The 16942-nt window shown below is 45.3% G+C and overlaps 1 protein-coding gene across 1 annotated transcript; it reads right to left on the reverse strand.

Annotated features, from left to right (window-relative positions):
- Positions 1-14486: 14486 nt before the first annotated feature.
- On the reverse strand, positions 14487-15835 carry LOC123404526 (zinc finger CCCH domain-containing protein 14-like). Its single transcript, XM_045098452.1, has 4 exons — positions 15780-15835; positions 15462-15673; positions 15325-15385; positions 14487-15186 (listed from the first exon to the last, which is right to left on the reverse strand). The coding sequence occupies exons 1-4, from the start codon at positions 15833-15835 to the stop codon at positions 14487-14489; spliced, it is 1029 nt and encodes a 342-aa protein (XP_044954387.1).
- Positions 15836-16942: the final 1107 nt, after the last annotated feature.

Raw genomic sequence — 16942 nt, forward strand, 5'->3', positions numbered from 1 at the left:
CGGATCGCAATCCAACGGTCCGAAAATGGGTGAAAATCCCTAAACCTAGCCCCATTTCCCTATTTAAACCCCCTTCGTGGCCAAAATAGAACAACCCTAGCCTCCCACCTTGCAGCCGCCACACCTCCCTCGTTTACCATGCCGGCACCATGCGCCGCAGCTACTTGGCGCTGCCGCGTGATACGTCTCCAACGTATCTATAATTTTTTATCGTTCCATGCTATTATATTATCAACTTTAGATGTTTTATATGCATGAGTATGCTATTTTATATTATTTTTGGGACTAACCTATTGACCTAGAGCACAGTGCCAATTTCTGTTTTTTTTCCTTCTTTTTGACCTTTTTTAGATAGGAATATCAAACGAAGTCCAAATGGAATAAAACTTTCGCGATAAATTTTTTTGAACCAAAAGGGACCCCCGAAGCTTTGGAAGAAGGCCAGAAGAGCCACGAGGGAGTCACGAGCCCGGTAGGCGTGCCCTACCCCCCGGGAGGGCCTAGCAGGCTCGTGACCTCCTCGTGGGCCCAACTGAACTAATTCCACCACCATAAATTTCTATAAATAAAGAAACCTCCAAAGAGAGCCACGAAAAAACACTTTTCCGCCGCAGCAAGCTTCTGTCTCCGCATAATCCCATCTGGGGACCGTTATGGTGCTCTGCCGGAGGGGGATTCAGACACGGAGGGATTCTTCATCAACACCATTGCCTCTCCGATGATGCGTGAGTAGTTCACCACAGACCTTCGGGTCCATAGCTAGTAGCTAGATGGCTTCTTCTCTCTCTTGGATCTTCAATACAAAGTTCTCCAAGATCTTCATGGAGGTCTATCCGATGTAACTTTCTTTTGCGGTGTGTTTGTCGAGATCCGATGAATTGTGGATTTATGATCAGATTATCTATGATTATTATTTGAGTCTCCTCTGATTTCTTATATGCATGATTTTGTATCCTTGTAATTCTCTTCGAGTTATGGGTTTCGTTTGGCCAACTTGATCTATAATTCTTGCAATGGGAGAAGTGGTTGGTTTTGGGTTCATACCGTGCGGTGTCCTCACCTAGTGACAGAAAGGGTAGCAAGGCACGCATCATGTTGTTGCCATCAATGGTAAAAAGATGGGGTTTATATCATATTGCATGAATTTATCCCTCTACATCATGTCATCTTGCTTAAGGAGTTACTCTGTTTGTTATGAACTTAATACACTAGATGCATGCTGGATAGCGGTCGATGTGTGGAGTAATAGTAGTAGATGCAGAAAGTATCGGTCTACTTGTCTCGGACGTGATGCCTATATGTATGATCATTGCCTTATATATCGTCATGACTTTGCGCGATTCTATCAATTGCTCGAGAGTAATTCGTTCACCCACCGTAATACTTGCTATCATGAGAGAAGCCTCTAGTGAACACTAGGGCCCCCGGGTCTATTTTACACATTATACTTTTAGATTTACATACAAAAACACCAAAAATACCTTGCTGCACTTTTACTTATTTACCTTTCATCACTATCAGATCTCACCTTGGAAGTAATCGTGAAGGGATTGACAACCCCTTTATCGCGTTGGGTGCAAGTTTGTTTGTTTTTGCGCAGATTCATTGGTGCCTCATCTTGATACTCCTATTGGATTGATACCTTGGTTCTCAAACTGAGGGAAATACTTATCGCAACTTTGCTGCATCACCCTTTTCTCTTCAAGGAAAAAAACCAACGCAAGCTCAAGAAGTAGCAAGAAGGATTTCTGGCGCCGTTGCCGGGGAGTATTCAAGTGAAGCATATCTACCAAGTACCTATCGCAAACTCATATCTTGTATTTACATTATGTGCCATTTTCCTCTCGTTTTCCTCTCCCCCACTTCTAAAACGATTTTCCGAAAATACCAAAAAGATTTTCCTTTTTATTCGCTCTTCTTCCGTTTGGCTTTTTGTTGCTATGTTTGCTTGTGTAGTCATGTGCCTTCTATTTGCTTGCATCTTTGCTTGCTAAAAATCTATTGATATGGATCCTCATCCACTTGCTAATCTTTTCAAAAGACCAAATTATGATGAACAATTTGCTAGTGAGTTGAGTGCACTTGACTATCTCTATGGAGTTTTGTTTAAAATTCATGAATCTGAAATTTTTGATGAAGTGTTGAAAGAATAAAATTATAAAGTGGTTCATGATATCTGCTTGAATGAAAAAAAATGATTGCCATGTTGTTAGTATGAATTCTCTGATATCTATGATGCTAATGATATGCAAACCACAAGCTTGGGGATGCTATGCTTGATGAAGATGATATTTTTTGTTTCCCAAGTTTTGGTGATGACCCTTATGCTATAATTGATCATGAAAAAAATGCTTTGTGTGATAGTTATATTGTAAGATTCCTTCATGATGTTACTGAAAATTACTATGAGAGAGGAACATATGCTTTTACATATTGCAATAATATCAAGCTTCCTCTCTATGTGTCAACGTTTTGAAGTTATGCTTGTTTTGCCTTCCTATGCTAGTTAATTCTTGTTCCCATAAATTATTTGCTCACAAAATCCCTATGCATAGGAGGTGGGTTAGACTTAAACGTGATTTTTGCCATTCATGTTGCTCTTTTGCATATCTCAACTACTACTTTTTATGTGAGCATCATTGAAATCGCTAAGCCTAGCTAGGGGCGTTAAACGATAACGCTTGTTGGGAGGCAACCCAATGAATAAATTTATTTTTGCTTTTCACTTTCTATTTTGTTGAGTCCACACCATCATGATTTTGTTATGATTGTGTTTTTTTATGTTTCAATTAGTGTTTGTGCCAAGTAGAACCTTTATGATTAGTTTTGGTGATAGTTGTTTAATCATGCTGAAAAAAGACAGAAACTTTGTGCTCACGAAATTATTTTTAATTCCTATCCAGGAAGAGATTTTGAGTTGATTATTTTTGTTGCTGATTGATATGCAAATTTCCCTAATTGTCATAATGTTTCAGAATTTTTGGGATAGCACAGGTATATGAAATATACAGATTGCCACAGACTATTCTTTTTTTGACAGATTCTGTTTTTGTTGTGTTGATTACTTATTTTGATGAAACTATGGTTAGTATCGGGGGTACCAGCCATGGAGAAGTGAGAATACAGTAATATACCATCAATCTAAATGGAAATCCAGTTTACTACAGTACCTAAAAAGTTGGTGGTTTGTTTTATTATGCTAATGATATCACGAGTTTCTGTTTAAGTTTTGTGTTGTGAAGTTTTCAAGTTTTGGGTGAAGCCTCTAGTGAACACTATGGCCCCCGGGTCTACTTTACACATTATCCTTTCAGATCTACATACAAAAACACCAAAAATACCTTGCTGCACTTTTACTTATATACCTTTCATCACTATCAGATCTCACCTTGCAAGTAATCGTGAAGGGATTGACAACCCCTTTATCGCGTTGGTTGCAAGTTTGTTTGTTTTTGCGCAGATTCATTGGTGCCTCATCTTGATACTCCTACTGGATTGATACCTTGGTTCTCAAATTGAGGGAAATACTTATTGCTACTTTGCTGCATCACCTTTTCCTCTTCAAGGGAAAAAACCAACGCAAGCTCAAGAAGTAGCACCGCGCCGCTGCGTGCAGCCAACCGCGCGATGGCACTCGTCTTGCCCAGCTTCCCACCGCCCGTGGCCCGCCGGGGCCCAAAGCAGGCCCGCCCCGGGCTGAACTAGGCCTAAGGGCAGCCACGCCGCCACCCGTGCGTTGCTGCCCCAAGCCACGAGCACACCCCCGAGCCTCAACTCGCGTTGCCGCCTCCCTCGTCGGAGGACCTCGCGTCGGCCGCCGCCACCGTTGCTCCAACCAGTCAGGTCGTTGGACCGCGCCCTCCTCCTCCTCTCTTTCCCATCCTCTCTCCCCCCTTAATGCACACTCTCTCTCCCAGTGCAGCTCTTTTTAACGGGAGGTCGTTGGTTCGATCCCTTTGCGTCCAGCTGCCGAGTGTGCGCCCGCTGGAATTTTTTTGAGCAAAAAAATAAAATGGGTCGGCCCATCAGACCGGCCCATCATAGGAATCCTAGTTGACATGATGTGAGAGTTCGATTTAGACCGGATTGCACAGTTCAAGGTACAATCGACCGGGATTTCGACTTGGGGGTTCATTCCGCCCTACCAATACAAGTTCAAGGCTTAAATTGGGCTTTTTCCGTGGACAGATCGGGGCGATAAAAATGCGCCTTCCCACGCGCCCGAGTCACCCCTCATCGGCCCGGATGGTGAACGGATCAGTCCAACCCTTCCCATCCGTCGCCTCGACTCCCTCGACGGCCTCTGCTCCTCCACCCCGCCTCAAATCCCTGGTGGTCCAGGAGCCCACCACGATGCCTGTTGTTGCTCGAGTCGTTGTTGGCATGTCACTGGGTACCTAGAGCGTGTGGGATGGTACAGAGGAAGATATTGATGCTGCTTCATCCCCTCCTCTGCAACCACGCCTCAATTCTATGGTAGTCTAGAATAACATCATGGCGATTGAGGGAGATGCTTTGTTTGTTGTCACGGATCATGGAGAATGGATCAAAGTGCAGGGGAGCATGGGGCGCCCAGATGCTTCTAGGGGCAGGGTGGGTGTGTCACCGCACCCCTGTCCGGGGGTTAGCCCGACTGAGTGTGACGCCTACCTCAAATGGATGGACGTATAGTGCTTTCATTGTCTCAGCCGCAAGCATTCTATTGTGGACTCGAGACGCTAAAGTGTTGGCATTGCTAAATGCCTTCCTTGTCGGTGCCCCCTTATGGTCCTCGAGGTTGTGATCCACCAGTCGACCTTGATTCCAGGCCACACTCGTACGTCAAAGCTCTTTTGACACCGTCCCTCGGAGATCGCTCGGCTCGTCGTGCAGAGTGTTGCATCTTCCCTTATGCTCCTGTCAAGCAGGATCTCCTTGATGATATGCTCTCTATGGATCCTATGGGCTTCGATCCACGATATAGTGATCCTATGCTTTATGAAGCATTGACGCCTTCTCCTCATGTCTTGCATGTCATCATCGGTACGTGGGCTGATCTACTTGAGGTGATGACATGTAGTTGACTAGTGGTGCCTCAACAGTAGGAAGTGAGGAGTCCAACGATGCTGTGTGATTGAAGGCTACGTTCTGGTCACCCATTCCCGGTTGTTGATCCTTGTATTTCATTGTGAAGTCCCTTGCACATAAGATGCTTAGTCCAGAGGAGCCGCTTGGTTTAAACGCATCCAACATTATGGTTGAGCCTGTGGTTGAGGTGTGAAAATATTGTTGCAAAGGTGGTGCAGGCTAAAGCAACATCATTATCTCTGGAGGATTTTCTCAACAAGGTTACTTGTCCACTCATGTAACCTCTGCTTGGGATCCTGGCGCCTTCGCACGGGAAGAAAGATGACGGGCGACAGAACGGGCATCTGGAAAAGAAGAACAGGGAGTGCAATATCCCGACTTCCAAGCGCGCAGAGCATAGGTTGTTCAGACTTTTGGTGAGCTACATAACACGAGCAAAGCGGAGGGCCGTGAACAAAATATGCAAGCATAGATGGACATTGATACGTCTCGAACGTATCTATAATTTTTTATGGTTTCATGCTATTATCTTGTTAAACTTTGGATGTTTTGCATGCCTTTTATATATTTTTTGGAACTAACTTATTAACTCAGTGCCAAGTGCCAGTTCCTGTTTTTCAATGTTTTTGACCCCTTTCAGAGGAGGTTTTGAAACGGAGTCCAAACGGAAGAAAATCCCCGAAAAGATTTTTTCTGGAACGGAAGAAGATCGGGAAGCTTGGGAGCCAAGGCAGGGGAGCCCCAGGGCCCCCACAAGCCCCCACCCCGCGGCCAGGGGGAAGGCCACGCCATCGAGGCTTGTGGGCCCCCTGAGCGTCCCCTGATCTAGGCGTTGCGCCTATAAATTCCCTAAAAATCCCCAAAAAAATCAGGAGATCATTGAAAGTACTTTTGCGCCGCCGCAAACTTCTCTCTCCGCAAGATCTCATCTGGGGCACGTTCTCGTGCCCTGCCGGAGGGGGGATTCGGACACGGAGGGCTTCTTCATCAACACCATGACCTCTCCGATGATGCGTGAGTAGTTCACCATAGACCTACGGGTCCATAGCTAGTAACTACATGGCTTCTTCTCTCTCTTGGATCTTCAATACAAAGTTCTCCATGATCTTCATGGAGATCTATCCGATGTAATCTTCTTTTGCGGTGTGTTTGTCGAGATCCGATGAATTGTGGATTTCTGATCAGATTATCTATGAATCTTATTTGAGTTTCTTATGATCTCTCTTATGCATGATTTCACATCCTTGTAATTCTCCTCGAGTTGTGGGCTTTGTTTGGCCAACTAGATCTATGATTCTTGCAATAGGAGATGTGCTTGGTTTTGGGTTCATACCGTGCGGTGACCTCATCCAGTGATAGAAGGGGTAGCGAGGCACGCATCGTGTTGTTGCCATCAAGGGTAAAAAGATGGGGTTTCATCATTGGTTTGAGATTATCCCTCTACATCATGTCATCTTGCTTAAAGCGTTACTCTGTTCATCATGAACTCAATACACTAGATGCATGCTGTATAGCGGTCGATGTGTGGAGTAATAGTAGTAGATGCAGAAAGTATCGGTCTACTTGTCTCGGACGTGATGCCGATATGTATGATCATTGCCTTAAATATCGTCATGACTTTGCACGGTTCTATCAATTGGTCGACAGTAATTTGTTCACCCACCGTAATACTTGCTATTTTGAGAGAAGCTTCTAGTGAACACTATGGCCCCGAGGGTCTACTCCACACCATATTTTCAGCCTTACATTTTTTTACTTCATTGCACTTTCCGCCTTCAGATCTCACTTTGCAAACAATCTTGAAGGGATTGACAACCCCTTTGAAGCGTTGGGTGCAAGCTTGTTTGTGTTTGCGCAGGTACTCTGGACTTGATGAGACCCTCCTTCTGGATCGATACCTTGGTTCTCAAACCGAGGGAAATACTTACTGCTCCTATGCTGCATCACCCTTTCCTCTTCAAGGGAAAACCAACGCAAGCCCAGCCTCCGTCAACGTGTCAATTTCTGGCGCTGTTGTGTGTGGGATAGCAGAAGAATTTCTCGCGCCGTTGCCGGGGAGGAAGATCAAGTCAAGAACTCATCCAAGTAAGTGTCGCAAACTCATCTCTTGCATTTACTTTGTTTGCCAGTTGTCTCTCGTTTTTCTCTCCCCCACTTCACCAATTTGCCTTTTTTCGTTCGCCCTTTTCTCTCGCTTGCTTTCTGTTCTCTTGTGTGCCATGTGCCTTCAACATGCTTGCATGTTCGCTTGCTAAAAATCTAGTGATATGGATCCTCATCCACTTGCTAATCTCTTTAAGAGATCCAATTATGTTGATCCAATTGCTAGTGAGTTGAGTGCACTTGACTATCTTTATGGAGTTTTGCTTGAGATGCGTGAATCTGAAAATTGCGAGGAAGAAATTTATGAAGTGATTCACGAGGGCTCCTTGAATGAAAAGCATGATTGCAATGGTTTCATTATAAATTCTATTAATGACAATCATGCTAAAAATATGCAAAACCCTAAGCTTTGGGATGCTAGTTTTGCTATGTCCACTACTTGTTGCAATGATATTTGCAATAATATTGAAAGTGGGTTTGGAGAAGTCATGACTTTAGTTGACGATAATCCCACTATTTTTGAAGAGTGTCAACTTTGCATGCATGTGGATCATGAAAAGAATATCCTTTGTGATAGCTATTTTGTTGAATTTGATTATGATCTCACATGTAATTGCTATGAGAGAGAAAAATATTGTGGTAGAAACATTCATGTTACCAAATTACCTCTCGTTATGTGGAGATTGCTATTGTCTCTTTCTTCTTCCTTGCATATGGTAACTATTGGTTGTCTTGACAATCTGTTTTCCTATAAAATGCCTATGCATAGGAAGTATGTTAGACTTAGATTTGATTTTCACATGCTTTATGATGCTCTAGTTGTGCTTCAATTCATGTCTTTTGTGTGAGCATCATTAAAATCCTTATGCCTAGCTAGGGGCGTTAAACAATAGCGCTTGTTGGGAGGCAATCCAATGAATTTATATTTTTATTTCTGTTTTGTTGTGTACACACTTTCATAATTATGTTGTGATTGTGTTTTTTGTGTTTCTTTTTGTGTTTGAGCCAAGCAAAACCTTTATGACTAGCCTTGGTAATGGTTGTTTGATCCTGCTGGAAAAAGACAAAAACTTTTCACTCACGAGATGATTTTTCATTTTTATTCAGAAAAAGATTTTGAGTTGATTCTTTTTTCTGCTGATTTATATGGTTTTTTCTCAGGCCGTCGTAACTTTTCAGATTTTTTGAGGTACCATAAGTATACGAAGTATACAGATTGCTACAGACTGGTATGTTTTTGACAGATTCTGTTTTTGTTGAGTTGGTTGCTTGTTTTGATGAAACTATGGTTAGTATCGGGGGGTACTAACCATGGAAAAGTGAGAATACAGTAGCCCAACATCAATATAGATAGAATTCAAGTTTTCTACAGTACCAAAAGAAGTGGTAGTTTGTTTTCTTGTGCTAATGTTATCACAAGTTTCTGTTTAAGTTTTGCGTTGTGAAGTTTTCAAGTTTTGGGTGATGTTGTCATGGACGATGAGATAAGGAGTGGAAAGAGCTCAAGCTTGGGGATGCCCAAGGCATCCCAAGCCAAATTCAAGGACACCAAAAAGCCTAAGCTTGGGGATGCCTCGGGAAGGCATCCCCTCTTTCGTCTTCAATCCATCGGTAACATTACTTGGAGCTATATTTTTATTCACCACATGATATGTGTTTTGCTTGGAGCGTCTTGTATCTTAGGAGTCTTTTATTTTTGTTTGGTCACAATCATCCTTGCTGCACACCGTTTTGAGAGAGAGAGACATGCACTCATCTTGATTTTGCTAGAATGCTCATAGTGCTGCACTTATATCTTTTGAGCTAGATACTTCTGCTCTTGTGCTTCACTTATATCTTTAGAGCACGGCGGTTCGTGATTTGGTAGTTGGCTTATGCTATAGTTCCAATTGTGATAGGTACCCAAAGAGGATGCAAAAACCTCCATCTTCATGTGCATTGAATAAAAAGAGAAGTTTTGATTCCTCTCAAATAAGTTTGGAGACATGGATTTGGTAATATTAAAAGTCATGTTAGTAGGGTGTTGTGAATCTAGAAATACTTGTGTTGAAGTTAGTGATTCCCGTAGCATGCACGTATGGTGAAACGCTATGTTAGGAAGTCAGAGCATAATTGATCTATTGATTGTCATCCTTTGTGTTGAGGTCGGGATCGCGCGATGGTTTACACCTACCAACCCTTCCCCTCGGAGTAGGCGTTTAGCACTTTGTTTCGATTTCTAATAAAAACTTTCGCAATAAGTATGTGAGTTCTTCATGACTAATGTGAGCCCATGGTATAGATGCACTTTCACCTTCCACCATTGCTAGCCTCTCTAGTGCCGCGCAATTCTCACCGGTGCACAAACCCACCAAATTCCTTCCTCAAAACAGCCACCATATCTACCTACTATGGCATTTTCATAGCCATTCCGAGATATATTGCCATGCAACTCCCACCGTTCCATCTCATGATTTGTGTCGTCACTCTCATATTGCCATTGCATGATCGTAAGATAGCTAGCGAGATGTTTCAACGTCATACGCCATGCTAGATCGTTGCACATCCCGGTACACTGTCGGAGGCATTTCCTATGGAGTCATCATCATTGTGATCTTTGAGTTGTGAGTCAATAAAAGTGTGATGATCATCATTATTAGAGCATTGTCCCACGTGAGGAAATAAAAAATAATAAAAAAGAGAGGCCAAAAAGCCCAAAAATAAGAAAAAGGGAGAAAAGAAAAAAAGAGAGGCCTAAGAGCCCAAATAAAAAAAAGAGAAAAGAGAGAAAAAGAGAGAAGGGACAATGCTACTATCTTTTTCCACAGTTGTGCTTCATGATAGCACCATGTTCTTCATGATTGAGAGCTTCTTGCTTTGTCACTACCATATGCTAGTGGGAATCTTCATTATATAACTTGGCTTGTAGATTCCAATGATGGGCTTCCTCAAAACAGCCCTAGGTCTTCGTGAGAAAGCAAGTTGGATGCACACCCACTAGTTCTACTTTTGAGCTTTCACATACTTATAGCTCTAGTGCATCCCTTGTATGTAAATCCCTACTCATTCACATTGATATCTATTAATGGGCATCTCCATAGCCTTTTGATACGCCGAGTCAATGTGACCATCTCCTCCTTTTTGTCTCACAACCACCACCACACTCTATTCCACCTATAGTGTTATATCCATGGCTCGCGCTCATGTATTGCGTGATAGTTATAAAAAGTTTGAGAAAGTAAGAGTGCGAAAACAATTACTTGGCCAATACCGGGGTTGTGCATGATTTACATTAGTTGTGTGAGGATGATGGAGCATAGCCAGACTATATGATTTTGTAGGGATAACTTTCATTGGCCTTGTTATTTCGAAAGTGTCATGATTACCTTGCTAGTTTGCTTGAAGTATTATTGTTTTCATGTCAATAGCAAACTATTGTTTTGAATCTTACGAATCTCAACATTCATGTCACGTGAAAGAAGTTGCAAAGGACAACTATGCTAGGTAGCATTCCACATCAAAAATTCATTCTTTATCACTTCCATACTCGAGGACGAGCAGGAGTTAAGCTTGGGGATGCTTGATACGTCTCCAACGTATCTATAATTTTTGATGGTTTCATTCTATTATCTTGTCAAACTTTGGATGTTTTGCATGCATTTTATATATTTTTTGGAACTAACTTATTAACTCAGTGCCAAGTGCCAGTTCCTGTTTGTTCCATGTTTTTGACCCATTTTAGAGGAGATTCTGAAACGGAGTCCAAACGAAAGAAAATCCCCGAAAAGATTTTTTCTGGAACGGAAGAAGATCGGGAAGCTTGGGAGCCAAGGCAGGGGAGCCCCAGGGCCCCACAAGCCCCCACCCCGCGGCCGGGGGGGAGGTCGCGCCATCCAGGCTTGTGGGCCCCCTGAGCGTCCCCTGACCTAGGGGTTGCGCCTATAAATTTCCTAAAAATCCCAAAAAATCAGGAGATCATCGAAAGTACTTTTCCTCCACCGCAACTTCTGTCTCCGCAAGATCCCATCTGGGGCACGTTCTGGTGCCCTACCGGAGGGGGGATTCGGACACGGAGGGCTTCTTCATCAACACCATGACCTCTCCGATGATGCGTGAGTAGTTCACCATAGACCTACGGGTCCATAGCTAGTAACTAGATGACTTCTTCTCTTTCTTGGATCTTCAATACAAAGTTCTCCATTATCTTCATGGAGATCTATCCGATGTAATCTTCTTTTGCGGTGCGTTTGTCGAGATCCGATGAATTGTGGATTTATGATCAGATTATCTATGAATCTTATTTGTGTTTCTTCTGATCTCTCTTATGCATGATTTCATATCATTGTAATTCTCTTCGAGTTGTGGGTTTTGTCTAGCCAACTAGATCTACGATTCTTGCAATAGGAGAAGTGCTTGATTTTGGGTTCATACCGTGCGGTGACCTCACCCAGTGACAGAAGGGGTAGCGAGGCACGCATCGTCTTGTTGCCATCAAGGGTAAAAAGATGGGGTTTTCATCATTGGTTTGAGATTATCCCTCTACATCATGTCATCTTGCTTAAAGCGTTACTCTGTTCGTCATGAACTCAATACACTAGATGCATGCTGGATAGCGGTCGATGTGTGGAGTAATAGTACTAGATGCAGAAAGTATCGGTCTACTTGTCTCGGACGTGATGCCTATATGTATGATCATTGCCTTAGATATCGTCATGACTTTGCCCGATTCTATCAATTGCTAGACAATAATTTGTTCACCCATCGTAATACTTGTTATTTTGAGAGAAGCCTCTAGTGAACACTATGGCCCCCAGGGTCTACTCCACACCATATTTTCACCCTTACACTTTTTGCTTCGTTGCACTTTCCGCCTTCAGATCTCACTTTGCAAACAATCTTGAAGGGATTGACAACCCCTTTGAAGCGTTGGGTGCAAGCTTGTTTGTGTTTGCGCAGGTACTCTGGACTTGACGAGACCCTCCTTCTGGATCGATACCTTGGTTCTCAAACTGAGGGAAATACTTACTGCTCTTGTGCTGCATCACCCTTTCCTCTTCAAGGGAAAACCAACGCAAGGCCAGCCTCCATCAACGTGTCAATTTATGGCGCTGTTGTCTGTGGGATAGCAGACATGTACAAAAATCCGCTCTCACCGCAAGTGATCGAGGCATTGAAAACTTTGGCGGGCATTGCAGGAAAGTCAAAGTTGGACCTTTCAGGATTTTTTCCAGATGATAATGTTATCACATGATGCTTTCAGGCTAAGAGTGAAGAGTCATTCCATATGGATGATTTCTCTTTGACGGGTGTTGATTGGTCTGGTTGCACTTGCGCCACGCCTAAGTGCTTTGGGCCTTAACGCTTGTTGTCTGGCTTCGACGATGTCCCTTGATGTCGCATTTGTCTTGACCCTATCCAAAAGTTCTAATTCTTTTTTTCTTTCTCCTCTTTCCCTTTTTGGGTTCCATTCGAATTTCCTTGATTAACCAAGAATGTTAGGTTTTTGGTTCCGGTTTTTCGTATAAATTGGACCAACTCTCTTCTTCTTAATGAAAATGTAGGAGCCCCTACCCTCACATGAGGTCTCTCACAAAATGTTCTAAGGTCCATCTGAGGGTAATATCTTGTATCACACTCGTATGAATGTATGATGTCCATCATGCGTGTTTTTGTCTTGAGAGAAAAACTATGATTGATAGAATTGGAGAATATGTTATGAACTTTTGATGTGGGGTATGATGACTCACGCTACCATGCGGTGGCGGATAGGGTGAAGCTTCATTTCCTCTTGACCCCTACTCGTCTCCTTTATGTCTACCGCTCAGACAGCTGGTGGCGGGGAGGGGCCACATTGTGACGGATGACGATGCTTCATCTTTGAGCCGATCTTCCAGGCTTTGACTCCACTTGAGTACATTCGTCAGGACAATGACAACGAAGCTTCGATAGTCTCCTTGGGCGACAAGGTTTTGGTTTTACGCTAGGCTTGCAACAAAGCAAGATTTGATGTCAAACGTCTCAAGTCGATTCACTGATTCAATGACGACAACTTCCGCACTCGAGCGCATGTCCCTGGAGCAACTTCAACGGGCCGACCCAAACGGACAACGATTTTGTCCACTTTTCGTCCGTTCGGATCGTCGTCGGCCTGTCCGTGTCCGCTTTTCTAAATGGGTCAACACATGCACCCAACAGAAAGCAAGTGGGCAGTAGCACTGTGACAATATAATAATAGGAGAAAGGTGGGTGGGGGTGCGCTGGTGAATTAAATAAATAGACAGAGGTGGCTGGGTGGCTGTGTGACAAGTGGGTCACGCCGACCACATGCGAACACCGAGAGGACGCGCACGCGTCCGCTTCGCGTCCGCGCCGATCCATTTCAGTCCCAAATTTGAGCCAGAAATGGGTCGGCGTGGACGTGAAGCGGATGCGTTTTAGCAATGGATCCATGCGTTGGGCCATTACTTTTGTCCGCGCAAACCCAAACGGACAACCAGAGACGAAATGGGTCGTTCCATTAAAGCTGATCTTTAAGACACGTACACGAAGAATTCTCAGATGTCATCAACAAAGTAAGACCAGCTGCGGTAATGGAAGGACCACAACAACGCGTCGACGGCTCATTCAGTAATGGTCACTCAGTGGTACATGGATCTCGATATACTTCCTCCGTCCCAAAATAACTGTCTTAACTTTATACTAACGTATAAATTTGTATTAAGCTTAAGACACTTATTTTGAGACGGAGGGAGTACTTCTTAAGATACTCCCTCCTCACATTATTGGGCGTATCTCAGAGGGCTCTCGGGCCTAGATGTTTTTCTATTGGTAGAAAAAGCCGAGCCAACGAGCTGTAAAAACGCCTAATTAATCGCAAAACTGGCGCATTAGTAACCCCACGTCCACTAAACGAGTGACTTCCTCGCATGCATTGGTGGAGACGGTTTTTAAAACACCTCAATTAATAGGCTAATTAATGACATGCGCCTTATTTCCTTCTAATTATGAAAAATTATCATTTTAAAGATGCGGCCAATATAGTGTGATGAAGGGAGTATTCAGGATGCTTTGTACGGCTGGTGAACATTATTATAAAATCCCCACCTTTCTTTTCATAGAAAGAAAATACAAATACCTCTGCGTCAAAACAGAAAGTGATTGGGTTGCGAGTTGCAACACGAGCAGCAGACAGATGGAATACCCAATTTACCAACGGCAACAAGCAGCTAGCGCACACGATAGAGCAAGGAGGAACATTCACGTAAGAGCAAGCACAGACAGAAAATCCAACATCCGACTTCAATCAGAGTCGTGACATCACATCAGCCGGTCGATCGCTACCAACCACACGGATCTCGAGCAGCAGGAACCGGCCTGCGCAGCTCGCTCTCGCCGTGAGCAAAGCGGCACCCGTCGCCATGAGTGCAGCATCCCCTGGTGAAGTGCCCGCACAGCTTGGTCTTGAAACTCTCTAGTTGCCATCCGCTGCCGAGAGACCCCGCAGCTGCCTTATTTCCTCCAGCCGCCGGCGGAGGGGCGCCGCCACTGTCGTGGTTGACAACGTGGATCAGCTGCTCCATGGCCATATCGTAAGCGTTCTTGATCTGATCGAACGTGCCCTCCAGCTCCACGTTCTTCAAGTCGGCGTCCCAGTCGTGGTCGCGGACCCGCAGCCTGGCGCCGCTGGCCCGGGATATCTGCTTTATCGTGGCTCCGCCCCGCCCGATGATGGCGCCAACGAGGGACACGTCCACGCAGATCTTGGCCGTCGCCGAAGCGCCGAAGCTCGCCACAGCTGCCTTGCCGGGGTCGGGCGCCGTCCGTGCTTGAAGTGCATGGTCACCGGTAGGAACTGGTTCCATGGGTGGTGACCTTGCGTTGTCCATGGGCAAATGCTTGGCAGGCTTCTCCTCGTCTTTTGCTGGTGGGAGTGAAGGGGCTGCGCCACTCAGGATGCTCATTTTCTCGACGGCCAGGTAGCCGCCCGGGATGTCATGGATGAAGTGGCAGTTGTCACCAAAGCGGCAACCTGCCGTACTGCACGATGGAAACATCATGCGGATAAACAGCCGAACCAGCAGAATGCAAACAACATTACCTGAAGAATAAGCACTATCTAAAATAACGAAGCTCCAACATTGTTTTTCAGAGAAAAGGCTACTGTTGAAATGTTACCTGAAGAATCTGAGGCATGGCTTGGATTTGCTTCCCACGCCTGCTTGAAAAGACTCCGGCTCTGTTATCACACCAAAACAATCGATCAAGCGGCGCCAAGTTTCTTTCGCCTGGACAGTGGACACCACTCGACTCACCTCGTGCTCGCTGAGTCAATTCCTCCGACCTCCCTCGGCGTCCAGGTGCTGCTCCTCCAACCGAGCGTGCAGCCCAAGTCTCCGTGTTAACCCAGAGTTTCACGTCATCGGCATGCTTGGACATGTCGACGCCGCCGGGCAGCACCTTGCAGGCGTCGGAGCTGCCGACGGCGAGCAGGAGCTCCCTCGAGTACGTAATCCTCTGCCCCACCCTTATATTGATCGGCCGCCGTCAGATATATCAGATCAGTCAGCAAAATGAACTACCCATGCATGCATGCCTCGATTGACAGTCGCAGCATGAATCAGCGTGCGTACCTGGGCATGGCGATGGAGGTGGGAACAGTGGCATCGTCAGGAGGCGCCGAGCTCATCTCGACGGCAACGGAAGTTAAGTCTAATGCATGCTGTTTTTACGGCGGTTCACTGCGTCGCCAAGAAGAAGTAGGCAATGGCGTGAAAAAAAAGCCAAGAAGTCGCGGTATGTAAACAACCCGGGGATGGGGGAGGCCAGTGGACGTAAGGCCGCCGGTGCCCTCCTCCTGTGGTAGGGGAGCGTTACTGGTGAATTGATTGACGGGAGAAGTCCCGACTCCCGGCGCAAGCTCGATCGGCAATGGAGGTATGCAGGAAACGAGGCGTCGCTTCTGACGTTGATCCGTCGCGACGACTGGCCCGTGCACGTTCAGCCGCTGCATGCATATTCAGCATATTCAACTTCAAGTCCCCAGGCGTATTACTGTGTGGGCAGAGCACAAACGTTGAGGTTGCAGGCAAAGAGTCGGGGGTGACTGCGACTTGGAGGTTCAAACTTCAACCACAAAGTTCAGAGGCGAACTTGCCGCGAAACAACAAGACAAGGAGCCATGCTCAAATTTGACGAAAATTAATTTCCCTCTATTTTGTATTGTACAAAACAACCAACCGCTGGCTGAGGCCACATCGCAAACAAACCCAAAAGAGAAAAAAAAGAAAGAAAGGAGAAAAAAATGGCGACACAAGCAGATTTACAAGGAAAAGAAGACCGGCAAACGTTGTACCCGTCGGAGTAGTACCACCGTGTCCCAGCATTCCAAAACGTCGCGCACCAAACAACACATTCAAAATGGAATGCAACGATTTTGCCGCTGTTACATGAACAAGTCCTAGGGTTTCCCCCGGTACGCGAAGGGTAGTGGAAGAGGGATATCCCCTACGCCCTTGATGAAGGTCCAGCGGTGCCCGCTGGCATCACCGGTCGGTGCCGGGCAAGCCACCATGAATTTCTCCCGATCCACAACCACCACCACCCTTCCAGACACTTCGTCGTGCACCACCCACTCATCCGCCCACCAGTCTGTGCCACCACGATTAACGGATCACCCTCGTCGTCTCACTAGAGCTGTCAAAGACGAGGCCTCAAGGAGGAAAGGAGACAACGGCCTTGGGAGCGGCCACAACTCGATCGGAGGGAGGGGACAACCTCCACCTCCAACGCGGAG

This window comes from Hordeum vulgare, chromosome 6H (assembly GCF_904849725.1).
Source record: "Hordeum vulgare subsp. vulgare chromosome 6H, MorexV3_pseudomolecules_assembly, whole genome shotgun sequence".
In the NCBI taxonomy this organism is placed as follows: domain Eukaryota; kingdom Viridiplantae; phylum Streptophyta; class Magnoliopsida; order Poales; family Poaceae; genus Hordeum; species Hordeum vulgare.

Coding starts and splice junctions, on each gene's coding strand:
- LOC123404526 (XM_045098452.1), bottom strand. CDS start 15,835: ATGAGCTCGGCGCCTCCTGACGATGCCACTGTTCCCACCTCCATCGCC. Junction 15,386..15,461: donor ATTGACTCAGCGAGCACGAG/GTGAGTCGAGTG, acceptor GTGTGATAACAG/AGCCGGAGTCTTTTCAAGCA. Junction 15,187..15,324: donor CCATGCCTCAGATTCTTCAG/GTAACATTTCAA, acceptor TCCATCGTGCAG/TACGGCAGGTTGCCGCTTTG.